The sequence below is a fragment of the Opisthocomus hoazin genome, chromosome 1 (assembly GCF_030867145.1).
Source record: "Opisthocomus hoazin isolate bOpiHoa1 chromosome 1, bOpiHoa1.hap1, whole genome shotgun sequence".
Taxonomy (NCBI): Eukaryota; Metazoa; Chordata; class Aves; order Opisthocomiformes; family Opisthocomidae; genus Opisthocomus; species Opisthocomus hoazin.
Genome location: NC_134414.1, coordinates 76,366,147 through 76,386,427, shown reverse-complemented (window position 1 = coordinate 76,386,427; position 20,281 = coordinate 76,366,147). Strand labels below are relative to the sequence as shown.

At 45.5% G+C, this 20,281-nt stretch overlaps 1 protein-coding gene across 3 annotated transcripts in view; it reads left to right on the top strand.

The window, feature by feature from the left end:
* The window catches only part of NPAS2 (neuronal PAS domain protein 2), a 104,028-nt gene that overhangs the window by 77,483 nt on the left and 6,264 nt on the right, over positions 1–20,281 (top strand). For 2 of the 3 annotated variants that reach the window (XM_075426641.1, XM_075426650.1), the window contains 10 exons: positions 962–1,080; positions 3,448–3,530; positions 3,776–3,922; positions 4,408–4,514; positions 5,713–5,860; positions 6,463–6,544; positions 7,243–7,384; positions 8,122–8,228; positions 8,412–8,486; positions 14,582–14,728. In XM_075426641.1, the coding sequence (XP_075282756.1) occupies positions 962–1,080; positions 3,448–3,530; positions 3,776–3,922; positions 4,408–4,514; positions 5,713–5,860; positions 6,463–6,544; positions 7,243–7,384; positions 8,122–8,228; positions 8,412–8,486; positions 14,582–14,728 (1,157 nt within the window). The remainder of the gene's footprint in view (positions 1–961; positions 1,081–3,447; positions 3,531–3,775; positions 3,923–4,407; positions 4,515–5,712; positions 5,861–6,462; positions 6,545–7,242; positions 7,385–8,121; positions 8,229–8,411; positions 8,487–14,581; positions 14,729–20,281) is intronic. The other variant, XM_075426633.1, reaches the window with a different exon arrangement.

The window sequence follows — 20,281 nt, the reverse complement described above, 5'->3', positions numbered from 1 at the left end:
CAGGGCAAGAGCCCATGGGGTCAGCCCAGTTCCAACTGCAGTTTAGCACACAGTTTTCTTTCACTGCTGTGGGAGCGGGATTACCATCTCTAAACAGCTCGAATTTGGATGAAGAATTTGCATTGTGCCATTCTAACATGGGACTGTGGGCTAGCTTAAGGCAACACATTCTTTTGGCAACACATCTCTGTGGCAGGAGGTGCCAGTGGGCCCTCAAAGCGACGCAAGAGCCATGCAGTCACGAGAGACACCGATGAAAAACCATACAGAAAATCTGTAGCCACATTACATCCATTTTTTCCTTCCGCCCAGAGTTTCAGGAGACAGCAGGCCATCTGCAGACTCACCACAAATGCCCAGCTCTGGAAGCCGGTGCCGTACACGGGGTCCTCTTTGATCTTCTTGAAAACAAGAAGAACTTGAGCACGCTGGAGACGGTTCTTCTTAGATGCAGAAGGGGAAGGCACACTTCAGCAGCCATGAATCACGAGCAGCCTCTTGCTAGCTCGATGAAGCCTCGCTGGCTGTTGTCCCCAGTGTTTTGCCACTGATGACTTGAGCTCTCTTCTGCTACCTCCCTTGCCAATGCTTTTTTTCACTGCCTCATGAAAGTTAGGGTGCTAGGTATGCTGCAGCATGTGTTTCCTTCTTGTGAGTGGTGAAAAAGAGCAATTGGATGTGTGGAGTTTCTTTCCAGAAAGCTGGTTTATGCTCTGTAATAAGGTTTGGCCTTATTTTTATCAGGATTAACCTGTAAGATTCATACTTGAAGTTAAGCTCTGATGTCTTTCTGCCTAACATGGCTGACTTGGATTTAAATATCTGCATATCAGCTTTAAAAGCCTTTGGAGCACTTCTCTGAATAAAATTAGTATTAGTACTCTTGAACTGTGCAAAATATTCAGGGAGAGCAAATCTCGTATGAGGCATGACTCCTGGTCCCCTTTTTTTGCCCACCTAGTGCCTAACTCCAGTTGCAATGGCTTTGACGAGGCTGTCCCAAGGCCTTACAGAACGTCCCCGGGAAAGCAGATCTGCTTCGTTGCGACTGTTCGCTTGGCAACGCCTCAGTTTTTAAAGGTAAGTGCGTACCCTGGGTCCCATTCATTTCAGAACTTCCAAAAACACTTTCAGACAGGGTGACACGCAACATTCTTAGTTTTGCTAATTGAATGGATTACAGATATCACATTTCATGCATAAAAATCCAGTGAAGAGGATTATCAGTGCGAGCCAGGATCTGCAGAAGCGGTGTCACTTCTGCCCCCACTTGCATGGGAAATGGAAACCCTCCTTGCGCTAGAAATTGCAAAGTCACTTTGGAATTGGGTTCTTCACTGCTGCTTTTTGTTCCTGCGCTGGGCCGGTGTACAGATGGCCACCAGCGCTTTCATTTGTGCCCCTCGGTGTCTTCGGGTGACTGCTGCTATTGTACCTTCACCCAAATCCTGGTGTTAAGATAGTTGCTTCTGGAAATAGGGATAGACCACGCAACCTTGTGCCTGGCACTGCGGTTCCCTAATTAACAAATGTGAGCTACTGCATCAGGCATCCCGGCCTCAGAGGTTAGGAGATTAAAAAGTCTAACTGACACCTGGCCAGTATGAAATCACTGCTCCCTTGGCCTGGCTCTGTTACTGCTTGGGGACCTGCAGGGCACTCTCGGCTGATTCATGGCCCCAGCAGGCAAGCACGGTCCCTTCTGGGTAAATGCGGACAATTCCCATACACGTTAGCCACAGTAATCACATTACCAGTAGAGGCTGGTGTTAAGGTTCTCCGGGAATCCTGAAAGCAAATTCCCTTGTCTTTGGGTAGCTAACATCTCAAAATAAACAGGGAAATTAAATGGGCTGCATGTAGCAATGAGCTGCCCAGCGCTAGGAAGGAAGCAGCCGCTGAACAACCCGGAGAAGGTGTCAGCTGCCACGAAATCCTAGACACTGATCTCTTCAGTTCGTCTGGGTGACTGACTTAACCCCCGCTCTTGACTTCCTACTCTAAAATGAAGGCAAAAATATTTCTCTGACTGGCTAAGCAGGGCAGAATCAGCATTTTGGTTTCACACGGCAATGTTTGAACATTGCACCTTGAATTTTAGGGTATGTTCTTGGCATCAGCATGGATTTTGGTGTGAACTGGAGGGGGGCAGAGAGGAATCTAAGGTATGCATGAAGCCTTTTGCCACTGTACAGTCAGCAACTTTAATCACCATTGTTGGCCTTGATACATATCAAAGAAACGCTTGATGGCACTGCGCCTCCGCTTGTCCTCTGGTCCCAACAGGGTTTATAACCATTGGTGGTCTGAAAGACTTCTCTCCGCAAGAGCGACAGTAGAGAGACAAGTAGCAGTGGAGATGATGGGAGGGTGTTGCTGAGCCCATGGCGCAGGGTGACGTGGCACCAGGGAGCAGGGGAACAGCAGCATCGGGGGCCAGTGGGCACACTGTCCTTACGAGTGATGATGGAGACCCTCCTGCAGGAGAGGCATGGGGGATACAATAACCCTGGATGCCACCAGATCCTGAGGGCTGATGCTGGCAAGTCCCAGGCCCGGAGTCTCCAGGCTGACTCTAGGCAGCTCACAGAGCTGGAGTTGCCCCTGCAAACTGCCAGTGGGAGAGGAGAGCTCGGCAGAGGGGAGCTGCGGGTGGGCTGGGAGCCAGCCGTCGGGCACGCAGCCAGCCCCAGCCTACACACGGGCGTGCACCATGGTGCCATCCTTCCTCCCCTTCCCACCTCCACCCAGCAGCTAATCCCTCCCAACTACGTCCTGATCCCCATCCCTCTGGGCCAAGGATGTCCTGCCTCGCAGACAGCCCTGTGCCCCACCTCATCTAGTGCACTAATTATCATATTCATGAGCACCGAGGGCTGCTGTGAGTCTTGAGGGCCAGCTTCTTCACTGCGGGAGTGAAGTGCAAGGCAAAACCGCCGCCTTTCACTTGCCTGACGGGCCCCAGGCAGGCTGCCTGCCTGACAAGGCATTCCGCCTCTGCAGCTATCAAGTGGGACGGAGAGCAGACATCCAAAAGGGCCAGGCAAGGGCAGTGGGTATCTTAAGTAAAAGAAGAGAGCGAGGAAAGACGTGGCAAATGCAGGTGGGACCAAGCACGGCTGGATGCTGGGAAAGGGCATTGCTCCTCAGAGCTGTAGGGAGCACAGCTCTCACACCCTGGGCACTGCTTCAAAGCCATAAAAATTTTGGCACTCCAAGGAGCAGTCATGGCTCTTAAGTGCATGGGCATCACAAGTTCTTCTCCCCGACTCCTGCAAAAATGTTGGCATTGATTAATACAATAGATCACTCTCTGGAATTGCCAGAAAACGTGTGAATCCTCTGTTTTCTCCTCTTATGCGCTGTGTATTTATAGCTAACAAAAGCTAGATGAAGCAGAGGGGTGAAGCTGCAACTCTCACTAAGTTGGTTTTCTTCACCATGCAGGAGATGTGCATTGTGGAAGAACCTTTAGAAGAATTCACATCAAGACACAGTCTGGAGTGGAAATTTTTATTCCTGGATCACAGGTTGGTGACAAGAAAAGCACTCCTGGTTGTGTTTGGTGCTTGTCTACTGCTATTTTCTAAGTGCAATTCTCTCAAATAGTGTCACATTTCACATCTAAACAAGAGGGCAACCACTGAAATTCCTACAAAAGATGATATTTACTATTTCACCCTGCACTTATTTTTACATCTTTTAAAACAAAACTACTCCGTTTCTGCGGCCGAATTTGTGATTAGTTTGTTCTTGTTTGCTTTAAAAACGTCAGTGGACCAAAGTCTGTCACATGGAGAAATCATCTAATTGTTGTACAGCTGTGGAAATCATCCTTTCCAAATGCAGCCGCTGATTGTGTGTGCAGTTCCCACCGAGGAGGGGAAGTCTGCGCTGGCCTGAGGCAACTGTGCTGGCAAAGGTACAAAGCAACTGCCTCAGCAGCCATGGACGAGCTCTGCAGACACCCAGAGGGAAGCGGCACAGATGATCTCCCCTCCCACCCCCCTAGTCCCAGCAGACGATGGCCTCCTATCACCTCGCCACGCATTTTCCCCTGTGCAGGGACTGCAGGAGCCACAGCAGAGCCCCTGACCAAGGAACAGGCAGGGAACGGCTCCCTTACAGCAGGTTCTTGCCCCTGCAACTTGCCACAACCGCTTTTTCCCTGGAAAGATGGGGTTGCCATGGCCTTGTCCTGGGGGGACCGTGCCTGCCAGCACTGTCGTGCCCAGCTGGGCATCCCGGGCATGAGGCGGGGGAAAGTCAGGATCCGGTCCCGTGGCGGGGACGACTGTGCAGCGATGAGCGAGAGTAGATCTGGGCTTTTTACACATCCCCGCCCACATGCAGAACTGCTGTCTCTTTCGAGGTTTATGAATTCACTCATGTTGTGCCTAACCACAGAGCACCGCCGATTATAGGATACCTGCCTTTTGAAGTGCTGGGTACTTCTGGCTACGACTATTACCATATAGATGACCTAGAGCTGCTAGCAAGGTGCCACGAACACTGTAAGTACCGCATAGCCCAGGTTCCTGCGGAGTCACTGGGGCACCTCTTTCCACTGAAATGTAGTTTCAGTTAAAATCGGTTTAAACTTGGAAGGGGAGGTTTGACCCTTGCCTCACGCCTGTACGTCTTAGCGGAGTTGTAGCAAACGGGGCGCACCGCAGCTGGTTGGCGTCTGGGCCAGACTTACTGAGCTCTGAAAAGAGCAATTTCTGCCTTCCGTATCCCCAGAAGCAGTCAGCAAGGCTCAGTGAGTGGTTAAGATACAACAGATTAGACCCGTGCTCTATTAGTAAAGAATATACAGGAATAGTTCAAGCAACCTCAGAGGAGATCCTATTTTCTAAAATTCTTGTGGATTATTTACCCTAATATTGTTCACCATGTATTTGGCATTACCTGTGATTATTTAAATACAGTCTATTAAGATTTAATTGAAAAACTCTCCCACTGCATAAAGAAAATGAGGCAATCCTTTTCAAGTATTTGCTTACAGAACTGGCTGGAACATCTCAGGTTACCACCTCTGGTAATGTCCTGAAAATATCCCATCAACGTTAGTTTTCTATATGTTGACATTAAAATATAAGAAAGCTAAATTTGGGAACTCCTTGAAATCACTGGGGAAAAAAGCAGAGATCAATTTTGTGGGTGAATCTTTAAAGCCTTTAATACACCCCAGTTTGCTGCACTTTGAATTCTTGTCAGTCTGGGAATTTTCTTTCAGTTTCAAATGATTTTTGTCTTTGCACGATGTTATCTCCCAGACTTACTTCATTCTGCAGAGAATACTCAGCTTTTCAAGCATTTTATCCTGTACTTTTCTGCTATAGAATTTAAGATGATCACTCTTAGAAATTAATCCCAGATGCCTAATTTAGCAGTATGTGATCAGCACATAAAACAGCGTAAGAGCGATGTTTAAGTTGTAGTAGACATTAATGCATTAGTGTCCAAAGTTAATGTTAATTGTACTGTGGAAGAAGGAACCATTCAAAATGTCAGAAGAAGATACCTACTGATCTTTATGATTGTTCCTCTGCCATAAGACTGACAGGACCACTCACTCGAAAGGTGTTTAGGCTCCTGTCTCCCTTGGGAATTGATGGGGCCACAGATATTTTTGTCACTCTTTTCACATTTCATGCCATTTTTACGTTGCGAATTGTGCTACAAGCTGTGTGTATTTTTTGCTGACAGTGATGCAGTTTGGCAAGGGGAAGTCGTGCTGCTATCGGTTTCTGACCAAAGGACAGCAGTGGATCTGGCTCCAGACCCATTACTATATCACCTACCACCAGTGGAACTCCAAGCCAGAGTTCATTGTGTGCACACACATGGTGGTAAGGTATGGAAAATCACATCAACCAGCGGGGACATTAAGGACAGTAAGATAAGGGTATCCTCATGACTGCCAACATTTTCTCTTAAAAACAAAACGTCTTTTACATAACAAAAAATTAAGCCTGAACTCTCTGAAGGAAATATGTTCATTACAGAAAAATGATTGGACTAAACCTCACTTTATGCTAAGCTTGATTTGTCAATCATGAGTTTAGGGGCAGATTAAATCTTGCATTTTTCCATTTTGTGGAAAAATAGAGAATAGACAAATTCCTTAACTATCCACTTTCTCTAATCCTTACACTGTTTTTAAAGAGATATGTGGAAGGTTTCCAATGAAGTCATAAAGTGGTTGTAGGATATGAACTTGACCTTTACATATACTTCTTTAATATACCTCCTGACTTCAAGAAGATAGGAACAGAGCAAAAACTGAATTAAAACCGTCTCTCAAATGTAATTCAATAGCATTTGGCAGAAGTGATTTTTCAGCTGTTCATTTAACCTGTAAAATGCTACAATAATTTGTTCCTCCACTTGCTTAAAGCACATTTTATGAAATAAACCAATACCATGTTGATACATAGAATTATATTTTCCATTCAGTTATGCAGATGTTCGGGTGGAAAGGAGACAGGAGATGGGCTTGGAAGAAGTGTCCTCAGAGGTTGTGTCCTCAGCACTAAAGGTACAGTGAGAAATTTTTTTCATGAATATAGGTAGTAATCACAACACATTTCTTTTTGTTAATGCCATTGAAGACTCCAGCTTTGTCTTTCTGGGTGGATTCCTTCAACTTCAGAATTCATTGCTCACCTGAATAATTTTAAAGTAAATTGGATAAGCTTATTAAAGGATAAACCTGGAGATCGGTACCAGCCACAAATTAAGTGGAACATGGGCAGGGGCACTGTGAGATATCTCCACCTTTCCTTGGCAAGGTACTACAGTTTAAAGATTCATTTGGACACATTCTGACAATCAGCTTTCTTGGCTACATCTCAGTGATCTGCTGAGAGAAGAAAGAGCAGCTCCTCCTCGGTGCACGGCTGAGTGTCTCGCAGAGGCTGCAGTTGCTGTCAAATCCAACTGAATGCAAAAGAAAGATTCAGAGAAACATCTGAAGGCACACAATGGCTATGGCAGTAGCTTGCTATTTATTTCCAACTCAGCGATAGCTCTGTGTAAAATGCATTTGTTAGATGCTATTTGGAAGGGACATTGACACCTGTGCCCAGGTCTTCTGCTGGCTGGCCTGGGATTAGTTCTGCTCCAGTCATTTTAGGCCAGCCAAAGAACTGGGTGTGCAACCATTACCAAATGTATTTCAAAATGTTTTCACCCTGACAGATGCAATAGCTATTCCCTTTTTTTTGTTCGTTTTAGGACAGTGGCGCCAGCTTGGATCCTGAACAGCACTTTAATGCACTTGATATTGGTGCCTCAATCCTCAGCGCTAGTCGGACACCCTCAGTATCATCCAGGAGCTCACCAAAATCTTCCCACACACCCAAGTCAGACCCAGCATGTGAGTGGCATTCCTGGGTTACTGCATTATTTTAAAATTAGCCAAGTTACAGAATGTGTGCCTATATACCACAGCTGCTAATTTGACAGTTATTTATGAGGTATCGATGATATGTGTCACTGACAATGAAGTGCGTAATCTGCAATGGTAACATACAAGAGGGAAGGTTCTAGTGCAACCACCCATACACTGGAAAATGAATGGTGGGACTAGTCATGAGTCCTGCTGTTTCAGTCTGTTACAAAAATGAGGACTTCTGTCTTCAGATCTGAGGGTATCAGTATGAGCAATACGAGGCCCCTCTAGACTTACATGAGTAAGAACAGTCTGTGGGGTGACTCTTTTCTGGCCGAGATTCAGGATGCTTCAGCCAAGACATAGGCACACCTCATACACTCCTTCTGCTCCCTGGTCTGGAAGAAAAGCCATTGAGCTAATCTAAATTTATAGTTATTCGGCCCATATGAAGGAAGTTCCAGCTGTTTTAGAACAGCTCTTGGGTCCTTTTGCTCCATTTGTTGGAGCACAGGATCATAATCTGTCTCATTTACTTTTATCTTTGCCCAGGCCCTCCTTATCAGTTTAATTTTACTGCCATTGAAGTCAACAAGAACAGCCTTGACTCCCGCTGGAATTTAGCCAGGCCGTAATCATTTCTAGCCAGGTCTCGTTGTGATTCCCACTTCAAACGGGGATGATTTCCAGCGTGTGAGAACTCACCAGTACTTTTCTTGCAGCTACACCAACAAAGCTGGTTGCAGAGTCTAACACTCCCTTGCCAAGAACACCGAGCGTGCAGCAGGATTTATCCGTGCATAGACTCAGTCAACCTACTGCTCTTCAGGTAACTTCACAAAGAGTCATTAAAACAGGCAGACGGTATAAAGCACGTGCCACAGATGCAGTTTAGCAATTAAAAACAACTTACACAGAAGCCATGGCATTAGAAGAAACCTGAAATTTAAAGAAGCCAAACTTATAAATAAAGTTTTGTTTTGTTCTAACCCAGGTTTCTTTGTCTTCTCAGCCTTCATGTGAGCTTCTACCACAGCAGTTGCTGCCTCAAGCAAGTCCGCAAAATCAGCCTGCACCTCTGGCACAGGTTAGTTGGGAATTTGGAAGTGGAATAGGTCACTTGCCTGTCTCCTGGTATTTTCTCCTTTGGAGAATTTTAGGTTACCTCTTTAGTAGCTAAAATCTCTAAATCCACCCCAGCTCTCAAACACTTAAAATATTGTGGGAAAGTAATCTGAACTGTACATTTGTGTCTCTAAACACATATCTGCATTGCTGGCATTCAGAGCAGAAGCCCAGGCACATGTAGGTTCAGGTGCACACACACATCTATTTCACAGGAGGACAAAATACAGATGGAAAAAGAGCTTTCAATTTTTCTTCTACAGAATCAGGTCCCATCAAAATCAAGGTCACAATGACAATTAAAAGCAAACCGAAAAACTAACAAAGACCCAGTCCTCCTGAAAACACCTGTTTGTCTGTGCCGATGCAGAACCAACCAGCAGTTCAACAAAACCCATTTCGTGAGTGTGCCAGTAATGATGAGGATGCCGCTAGAGACAAATTTCTCCAGTGAAATCTATTAACCCGTATCTCAAAAGTGGGTGATGACCCAAAAAGCCACGTTAGTGTTTCATTTGCAGTGGATTTTGAAGGAACAAATTTGAGTACCATGTTCTCGTCACATGGTTTCTCTCCTGTGGTCATGCTGTGATGATATGCCCCACCATCCGCTAATTTTAGAATTGATGGAGTAGTCCCAGACTTAGGCTGCTTCTACTGTTGGTACCCTGCACTCCCTCACAAGATTGTGGTGCCCAGCGACAGGACAAGGGGCAATGGGCACAAACTGAGGCACAGGAAGTTCCATCTGAACATGAGGAAGAACTTCTTCCCTCTGAGGGTGACGGAGCCCTGGAACAGGCTGCTCAGAGGGGCTGTGGAGTCTCCTTCTCTGGAGATATTCAAGACCCGCCTGGACAAGGTCCTGTGCAGCCTGCTGTAGGTGACCCTGCTTCGGCAGGGGGGTTGGACTAGATGACCCACAGAGGTCCCTTCCAACCCCGAACATTTTGTGATTTTGTGATCCCAGAGTTTCTTTGTGTAGCATATAAAACTTATAAAGTCCTAAGGAACCCTGCTTTAAAATAGCAAATTCTCATTTATCTTCTACATTTAATATTCTTTTCACGACTCCACACCAGCATGCAGCAAAGAAACAGCATATCAATTATCTGCTCTGAGCATTCATTTTCTTTTGCAGATATTTCTCTCTGTTATTCATTAATGCACTTCCAAACATCAATTAGTTTATTTATTATAAACCCGCGTGTGTTTTGTTTGACTTTTTTCTACCTTCCTTTCTTCTCCATCAAAGCTCTTTGTGAAGGGATGCTTCCCATTCATTTACCGAGAGCCTCACTGCCTTGCCCCTTCCCAGTAAACCGCTCTTACTGGCACGCCAGCTCCATCTCTTTGCCAAACCGGAGCGCCGTCCAGTCACACAGCCGCTGGTTAAGCCTCTTTGGACTGGCTAAATCTCGGTGAAAAGGAGGGGGCTGACTCGAGTCTGTCCACACAGGCAGCCCTCTTCTTGACTGGCAGCAAAGTCACAGCAATGCTCTTGGCGAAGCTCAAGACGGAGCTTCCCTTGATGCGGAGCTGGGAAGTAGCACCAGGACGTTGCCGCTCGGGTCACCAAGGCTCACACCCCATAGAGACACTCCTGGGAAAGGCAGCAATTCTCCGCAGACTTGGGTGATTTTCATAAGCCATTAGTTGTTTTCTTCAGTTGCTTACCTCCCACCTTAAAATAATAAACATGTCAGCCTACAGCAAGATAATCCATTATTTACAAGACAAGGTGCCCGCAGCGCTAAGCGAAGGAGTGACGAAACCCAGGTGCGCGTGCTTCCCACCGCCAACATTTCCTCGGCTTCCCAGTTAACCGTTTCGCAGCAGTTCAGTGGCAGAACGCAAGCTCATCGCTTTTAGAAACAGCATGACCGGTCGCCTGAGGAGGAGCTGCGCAGGTTGCTCCCCGCTGCCCTTCTGCCGCTCGCCCTCGGCTGAAGGTGACCGATGGCCGGAGCTGAAGGGCAGGGTGCCGAGCCGGGCTGCACAGAGCCCCGGCACTGTGACGGGCGTCCCTGGGGCTAACGTTTGGCTGCGGGGCGGTGGCAGTGGGGAAGGACATTTTAAGCGGCCACGACCACATCTGCAGCGAGCAGCTAGCTGCTGCCTCGGGCACCATCTGCTCGGACTTGGGTTAGTTTTATTTCGAGCAAAGGCTGCGATGGTTTTGTCTCCGCTGAAATGCGGTTTTAGCTTCTGCCTTGCTTGCCTGAATGAACAGAGAGCACAGTGCTAGATGTCGCCTGAATGTAAATTGTTTACTTTAAACCAACTGCTCCCTATTACAATCTTTGTTTGTTTGCCTTCCTCATTGTAATAAATTAGAATCCCCTACAACACAGCGGATGTTGATGACTGAATAATAATTAGCACTAATAATCTGTTTGGGACTGCGCAGGTGTTATTCAGAAGACAGAAAGAACGAACAAGTTGTTTAGTGAGCTGCAAAACTGATGAAACCCGGGTTCCCAGGGCTGCAAGGCTGGAGCAGGGACCCAGCCTTCCCTGCCGGAGGGCGGCGAGTGGGTCCCTCTCTCCTTCCCTCAGCTGTAGCTTCCATGAAACTACAGCAACCTGGTATTTCTGAGACTGTCACAGCTCTGTCGCATGTCTCTAGCATTGGCCAGGTGGATGGAAAGTTGGGAGGTGGGCAGAAAAGAAAGGTTTGAAGGAAACTGCGCTAAAAAATGAATAGGCGCTCTTCTTTACCCGGCTACCTATTGTCATGAACCCTGTAGGAAAAGAATGTCTTTGAGGCATCCATCTTTTTTTCATCACATCTGAAATGGGGGACCATCCTGTAGGTCCCCTCCCCTGCCTGCAGCCCCGCAGCACCCAGAGAGAGGGAGCAGCCCCGGCACCCTGCGGTGGCACCGGCGGGGGAGAAGCAGCCCTCCGCGGGCCGAGTCCAGCTGGCCCGTTCAGATGTCTGCGCTGCCGGGGCAGCGTCACAGCCCAGAAGCGCCGGTCCCTCTCCCTGGGCTGCACAGCCCGCCTGGCCCGCCAGTGCCAGTGCGTCGAGCCCGTCCCTACCAGGACATCCCAAAAGAATCACTTTTTTTTTGTTGTTGTTTTTATTAAATCAGACTAAAATTACTGCTGTGGGGGTTTTTTTGTCTTCATAGCAAACCTTAATTAAACTGGTGCAATTATAGGTATCTCACAGGTTTAGTCTTCCATGTTTGACTGCGTGTGGAGAGCTGGCACTTTTCTGTGGGTAACACACGCTTTTCTGAGGAGCCGATGGAAGTTTGTAAATAGCTAAAAGTGAGACAGACAGCAACTTCACCTGATGCCAAAGGCAGAGTTAAAGCTGTGCAGTGTTTTCTGTGGAACATTTTGAGTTAAACTCTTTTAATTTATTGTACAATTACAGATTTCTCCCCTAATTAGTAGAGCGGTTAATGATCTTGAGATAAATACTCTCTGGTGCAGGTCAACTACTGTTAGTGTCTCATTGTACAAAAACAATAGAAGCTCTGTAATCACAGGGGTCATGGCTAGAGTTATCAACAAATTTGGGGGTTAGAGTGGGAAAGGGAAAAAAGCAAGAGAGAACGTTCCTTGTCTGCTTCTATAATGGCTCTCCCTCTAGCGGACCAGCTAATTGTTGTTGTTAAGTGTATTAATACAAAAAGCACATGAGGAAGAGAACAAAAAGACAGTACTGGATGCATATGCTAACTATAAGAAGGTGCTGGCAAAAAATTAAGGAATAATAATTTTAAATCAACAGCAATATATTTTTGCGTGCAACTTTGCAAAGAAAATTCAAATTTAAAACTAAGGCCCGGAAATGGATTTTGTTTCATATTGAAGTATAAAATGATTATAAAATCATCTGTTATCAAATTCTGTATGTATATTAATTGAAGAAAATTGTGTTCCTTTCCCCAAGTGTCTTCAAGGACTTTGCACATTAATGAACAGTCTGCCATCGGCAAGCCAGGCAGTTAAAATGAAGCTTTTGGCTAAAATTGTTTTTATTTCCTTTCTGATAAGGATCCTCTTAAAGACGGAAGAGTAGTCCTCGCTAACAAAGTTCATATAGAGAGAACTGGCCTTTTTTAAAATCCTTCTGTACAGACCCAGGTTAAAGCAGGAATTACCTGCGTCTCATCTATTCAAGCCATAGTGTCATTCCACTCCTAAATGGAATGGTAGCCGGGACTCTTCAGAAAACATGGAGTCAGGCCACAACAAGCAGCCGGACGCTCCTTTGAGCCACTTGTCCTTGTGTCCAGCCATCAGAGGTTTCCACTCATCCATTCCTCGGGTTAGTGCTTTATACATGGACCAGGAAAAGAAAGCGCCCCAGCTGTGACTTCTCTCCTTCAACACCGATTAGAAGTAACTCAAACTTCCCTTCGGGAGCTGTGACACCATTTTTCTGCTCTGGGGGAGGACGGGACTGCGGACGGCAGTGCTGCTGTGGGTCGTGGTGCCGGGGGCCGAGTGCTCGTGTTACCTCCTGGGGCAGACCGCGCAAGCTGCGAGCGCTCGCAGGTGCCCCTGCCACCAGAGTGGGCTCAGAGGGTCTCTGCCAGCAGCGGCAGCAGCCTCAGCAGCCCTCCTTCCCCCTGCGCGTGGCTGGCCATGATGCTCCCCGCCACCCTGCCGCCGCTCCGTGAGCGGTGACCTCCTGGGTTGAAAGCCGCCCTCCACCTGGTAAATGGAAACAAACCCTCTCAAGTTCTCGTCCTTTCTCACTTAAAGGCCATTTACTTGGAGGTTTCAGCTTTGCTGGAGGGAATGTGAAGGTACTGTCACATATTTAGCTGGTTTAAGGCAAAGTGGTTAGCTGATACAAATCTGACCTGTCACATATAGATTTCTTTAAGTAGCCAGAAATTTAATTTAACTGTACAGAGTTGCTAGCACCAGAGCTCTCCTTAATTCCCTTCTTGTTACCATTTTTGTTTTCCTATTAAAAAGCCAGAAATGGTGTAAGCAAGTGCACCTCCATGGAGCAGGAAGGCTGCAGCGGCATGCGTCAGTCCAGTAGCACAGAGCCACTGGAACAACCACAGGAACAGGGCACCATTCTCAAGTCACACTAAAATTATTGGTTTTCTTTTGCCTGGACACTCACAGCACTGCATGTTTTCAGACAGGTCTTGGATGCCTTGATTACAGAAAAGCGTACAGATTTTTTGAAGTGTCTTTTTTCCAAAGACTGCTTTTTAGTTTTGGAATATGACCTTGTGCAAAGCAACTATGCCAAAGCCTATTAAAGTAATAATTAACTTTGGTGGACTTTGAATCATATCCAAATAAAACTGGGAATTTATCGCCGTGTTAGTCCCCTCCACACTTATTGAATGATTCCACTTTGTGCCAGGTATTGCTGCTACTGGAGGTCGCACTTTCTTCTTAACCTTGATTAGTGATCTCCGTTTTATGTTATTATTTAGAATAGCCTTTCTCCCACTGACCTGAGCTATCCACTTTACATCACGTATAGAAATAACTTGATGAGTACTCCTAGTAGCTTGACTACTACTCAGCTGTAGAAATCTAGAAAATGTTTACTGTGGTCAGCTGTTGCGTGATGCTACTGTAAGTCAGCAGCAGAATAAACCACTGCAGCACTGGTATTTCTGCCCGGAAAAAGGAAAGTGTTAGTAAAACACATCTGGAATATACAGTTATGCCACACTAAGGGCTCCAAACTACAGGCTAATAGCAATAATAATAATAATGATAATAATAATAATAATGCACTCATCTGCCATCTAATTAAGATGCTCTTGATGTTTTAAAGTAGCGTACTCTCAAAACCAGTCCTTCTGATAATTCCGTAACAGAACAGGGTCAGTTGTAAGCAGGTCACTCTAACTGAGGCAATTTAATATATGTGCGTAAAATTGAAAATAGACAAGATTTATCTCTGCCTAGATGCTAGTGTATTACAAACACGTCTTTTATTCCTTTGGCCATGCTTTACAATCAAGAAACCAATAACTTCTTACAGACTAATGTTCTATTGAGGGCTGTTTGTGTTATGACCGATTTTTTCCACTTCTTTTTTTTTTTTTTTTCCAGTTCTCGGCACAGTTCAGCATGTTCCAGACCATCAAGGACCAGCTAGAGCAGCGGACCCGGATCCTGCAGGCCAACATCCGGTGGCAGCAGGAGGAGCTCCAGAAGATACAGGAGCAGCTCTGCCTGGTCCAGGACTCCAGCGTACAGGTGCGTTGCTGCTGGGAGGGGCAGAGCGAAGCGTCCTCTCTCGCGTGGCCATTGATAGCATTGGCAACTTGAAATTAGCTTGATAGCATTGGCAACTTGAAATTAGGGTCCAGGAAATCTGGACATGTGGAAACCAGCTCATGTGAATGAGGATGTTGCCCTCTGAAAGTCTCCTGAGTAATCTACATCAAAAAAGATTTAAGAGCTCTCTGGAAAAAAAGAAGGAAGAAATATCTCAACCTTAGGAGGAGGAGAAGAATTCACATCATTTACAGTAACATTTTAAAACTTTAATCTACTGAGTCTTCAAACTGAGCAGCTGTAATAGAAAAGTGTTCAAGTTCAAACTTGGCACTGATTATGTCTCTCAAGTTCATTAGCTTCCATCCAGTCACTGCTTGCTTCATGTTGGCATCACTCGTGCTCTGTATGTCGTCTGTCCAGCTCTTCCTTGGCAAACGGCCCCCCTCCAAGCAGTGCTCATCTCTTTCATTCACCCCGTTCTCCTGACCCTACCCAGCCCAGATACAGAGCACAAGAGATTAATTTCCTTGCCGCCTTAAAAAAACCCAAACCTCTGCTGATGTTCATTTGTTCACACCTGGGAGGTGTCTGAATTCGTGCTTCATTGGATCAGCTTAAGCCTTTAGGGTGAAGCTGACAGAGCCTGCTCTTCTTCTGCCTGATACCTCCTATGCAGATCTAGAATTCACTAAGTACAGTACCTGCTTTTAATTCACCAAGTACAGTATCTGCTTTGTACTACCCCTTATGTCTAACAAAGCTCAGAAATAATAGCAAGTGCAGTTCAGTACATTGCAGGTTTCACTTAACAACAAACGGACAAGTCATCCAGTTTTATGGAAGTTTTCTAAACACAGGGTGATTACTGCTGTGTTCCTCATAATTTACCTATAAATGCCAGGTCAAATGACCCTTGCTGGAAATATTGCATTGGGGACCCACTGTAGGCGTTGTACTAACAGGATTTTTTTAGAAGACAAGCTCTGTCACAGAAACAAATGTCTCAAAGAACATTTTAAGCACAGGATGAAAACCTGGGACCTGATGAAGTCAGCGGGAATTTTGCTCCTGACTTCCACAGAAACAGACTCTCACCCCGCAGCAGCATCTGTGAAATGCAGTGTCACATATTAAAAGAAATTGGGATGGTATGTTTAGACAACTAAGGGATCAGTGAAGCCAAATTATAAACTCTGCCACCTGAGTTGTTGCATGTGCACTGCTGTGGGACAGCACAGCAGTGGTGGGTCCCAAAACCAGGATGGCACCAGTTCCTGGTGCCATATAAGCATACAGGTAGACCAGGTTTAACTTAGTGCATTTCTTCTATCAGTTCTGCGCTGACTTTGATTAATGGGAAGAAAAAGTCTCTCTGCAATTAACTGGCCTTCAGTTCGGAATTATGTCATATGTCTGAAAGCTATTATTGTTATTACGAATACCAAGAGACGTGATATTCTCACTTCCTCTCTTTTTAATTGGGTGAAAACCATTACTCTCTCCTGGTGAAGTCTTCAATAGTCACATACACTCATCCTTTTTTTTTTTTTTTTGCATAATTCAGGCAAAAATAGAAGATCATAGCACATTCTTATATGCAGGAAACGGATTTGATTTTTACATAGCTGTCCCCCATGTGCGCTACAGCACATTTAATAACCCGAAGACCGTGGGACAGATTCTCAGACACGCTCACAGAGAGCTCAAGCAGAGAGAAGAGGAGGTCCAGTGGGTAAATGGTGGGTAGTTCTGTATTGCCCACCCCACAGCAATTTGCAGCTCTGAGTTACACCATGATCCTCTCCCCCATGAAGACTGTTTGGACCAAGTATTTTCAGACCCGTACAAGTCCTCTAGTGTCAGTACTGAGCGGCCTACTGCAGATGCAGAACTGAGAGGCAGGGAGCCTGGAGGGCAGCTCGGAAATGCAGGGGCTGCATATGTGCCTGAGGGGGCAATGCTGGACAGGGAGGGCCATCCTCTGTAGTTTGAGTGCCTTTCAGTCTCCTCAGAGCATCCAAACAAGGCGATGAGATGCAAGCGGTCACACTGCCTCACGGCCAGGGTCTTTTCCTTCTCCCACTTTGTTTAGGTTAAAAAAAAAAACCCATAAAGATGTTACTGTGCTGTTGCAGGGATAGAGTGAGACCAGGAATTAGCTTTTTCTTGTTTGGCATGGAGGCAACTTAAAAGAAAGCCTCACACTTTTGCGTGCAGCCCTTCTGTGACTCACAGGCAGCTAGGAGTAAACTGTTAAATCAGAAATCCAGCCACGTGCTTTGCCGCCCAGATTTCATCGTTCAGGGAGCTGGATGTCTGCAGACATTGATCTGTGTCTATTATCAGAGCTACAAAGCATAGTAGCAAACAGGCAAGTGTTGCTATCAAGCACATTTCTGGTTTCTTTAGTATTCCGCGTAGAAGAGTTGTAAGCACAGAGGAGTGCCGTAGGCTGTCTGAAAAGGGGGAAGTGTTCTCTGGTTTTCCCTCGTTAGCTGATTTATTAGCATATCTTCCCCACTGGTTCACTCCCTTCCACACAGAAGAGAACGGGTAGCTCTGCAGAGAATTAGGCCCCATTTCCATTTCCTTCAGAGATCTTCAAAACTGCAGTACGGCAGTCCACCTAGAAACACTTTCTCAACTGGACAGACGTTGAGCACAGTAGTCGGCATTAGAAACTATTTCCAAGAGCCTTGTGCAATGAAAGATGAAACTAGCAGGAGGGTTGTGGGCCCTGAACAAAAGTGTTCAAAACTCCGTTAAATCCCTGTTACTGCTCTTCCTGACAAACGAAAGTGTGAAGGACAGGATCAGCAAGAGTAACCTCAGAAGTCTGAAGGATGCTGTGTCTGCTCCAGATTTGAGCCATCTAGCTAATGAATTGCGGATGGGGAGGAAGGCAGCAGGGCTGAGCCTGACCAGCCTGCAAGAACTACAAACGAGACCGTCCAAAGCCACCCATCATTTGCAAACCAGTCTCCCTTCGAAGTCAGTGAATCTCAGCTTCTCGGTGCTGTGCTTCTCATCTTTCCATATTTCCATAGAGTCTTGATGTCTGTAATGATGAGCCCGAAGGCTATAAACCCCTGATTATCCAAGGGACAGGTAGAGTCAAAGAGCCATTTTCCTCACGACGTCTTGCCAACGTGATTCATCCATTAGCTGTAGGGACCATCTATCTCGGAACGCGGGGGCAGAAGTGTCAGGGGGTCCCTCCCCTCCCTCGCTGCTTTGCTGCGTATGTTAACAAGCTGGCCAATTAAAAAATATTTGTAAGATGCTTCACTGACCTTCCAGTCTGCAAATTCAGCCACGAGATGTGTCATTAGCAGCAGTGCAGTTAGGGGGCTACTAATTTATCTACTTGGATTTGCTCAGGCTGGGAAAGATTTCATTCTTCATTATGGGGTTTCTGTTGTTATTTAAAGCTGCCATATTTCAGTGTCTCAGGGGAATTCAGGCAGAACTACCACAAAAGAGGCATATTATTCAAAAAAAAAAAAAAAAAAGGTAAGTTTTGTACAAATGAAGCGTGTTCTTGCTTTTAGGCTTAACTAGCAGGTAGAAATTCCACGCTTCAGTCCTCTCACAGGTTAACTTTTGTTTTGATGAGGCATCCTGAGTCTTCCAGTTCTGCAGGGACGCGGGTTAAATGGCACCATTGCTTCCTGCCCCGAGTTTATTTTTCCAGGACATTTATGTTCAGACAGTAATAATGCTGCTTTGGCCATTATAACGCAACAGAGGGTCCCTAGGTAAGAAACACTCAGAGCCCTCTCAGAGTACAAACACGTGAACAAATAAAACTGTTTTACTGGGATAAACTTTGTTGTGAATTTACAGCGTGTTACCTGACAACCATTAACCGTGCACGCTCCTGCCCAGCCTGGTAATTGCAAAGGAGGCTACTTTGCTTTCTTGCAAGGATAAGCTCCTTGGCCTTCATCTGGAACTAAGGCATGCACACAGGCAGAGTAAGTCATTTGCCGCCAAGTTCATGCCCTGCCTGGCATTCGCGTTGATAGATTTTGACTTTGCATTGGATGAACTTAGTATTTCCCCACCACTATGTGCCACGTACAGGGAGGACACTTAAGATAATCCTCCTAAAGGTCTTAATTTGTGGTGATCTGGCCAGTACAAGTGGGCTTACACTACCCATCACATTTTCTGAAACACACCACTTGCTTTACCTGTTCTTAATTGCATATCAAAAGTTTTATATCAAATTTTATATCAATGGCAACCAGTTTCGTTGCTGGAGCTAATCAAGTGAGTTCATTTACCAAATGTGTCCAAAGCTTAGCTTCTCTATACAGAAAATAAACAAGAAAATTAATTTTCATAATTTCTGTCTTTGATTTATCCATAATAAGACCTATTTACTTGGCAGAAGTTGCAAGACCATCTGTCTTTCTGATATGTAATGGCTCCAAACCCAGTAAGCAGTGTTTTTAAAAAAAAACACTCGGAGCTAGTTTCAGACCTGCTGTGAGCAGCCCCAGCTCTGTTACCTGACCCATTTATTTCTGTTCTATCAGACATCTTTGAGATGTGGTTAGCCTACAGCACCTGAAACAAGCTGTTGCTTTAGGTCCATTAACATTTTCATGAATTGCCCCCCTCTCTCAGCTGATTAGTGTAAGCTTTGTCTGTACCTTTTCTCTCAGTAAAATCTCGGCACACAGAAATTCATTAAAAATTTATCATAATTAAATAAAAACCGTGTTTTAAAAGCTAGATAAATAAGCACAAACATGATGGATCAACCCATACTTACGTAAAGAAAAGCAATGCATTGTGCCAGTCCTTCGGAGAAGGATATGGGTTTTTTCCAAGAAAAATTAGAGGGGACATAATAGTTTAGGGAATTGTTAATACAGCAATAAGCTGCAGAAAGGCATACTAATTACAGGGAGTACCTCAGACCTGCTAGGCATGAGACTGATGGATGAATAACGAAGAGAATAATTGTGATTCTGATTTCATTTAAACCCCAGCTAGCTCCACTTAAGTTGATGGAGTTCCTCATTGTGTAGAAGTGGTGTGGAATCAGAATCAGATCAAAAAATTCCTTCAACTACCTGGGATGCGCACCTCTGCACAGTCCTGGTTGGCGAAAGGCTAGGTTTGAAATATTGCAAAGATAGATTGTAGCATTAATAATTTGTAGTTTTAAAAGATGCCTTTTTCTGCTGTACAGGTATAATAAAAGAAATAGCCCCTAGAAAAGCAAAAATTCCCAAGCCCTACAACTTTTAAAGAAGAAATCCTCAACTTGCAGTGGAGGCATGGGGAGTATACCATTCACAGAAACACAAACAGAGGAGCTGCGAGCTCTTTTGCACAAGCCAGATGCATGGCACGGTTAGGAAGAACACCAGGTGACAGTTACCTGATGGGACATCAGATAAATGACAGTGACTGTCTGTTTACACATCTCAATGATAAGCACACGGCCGTTCAACATGGACAGCTCTGGCCTGACTGTGGCCTCATTAAAAACATTTGACAACCCAACTGTAT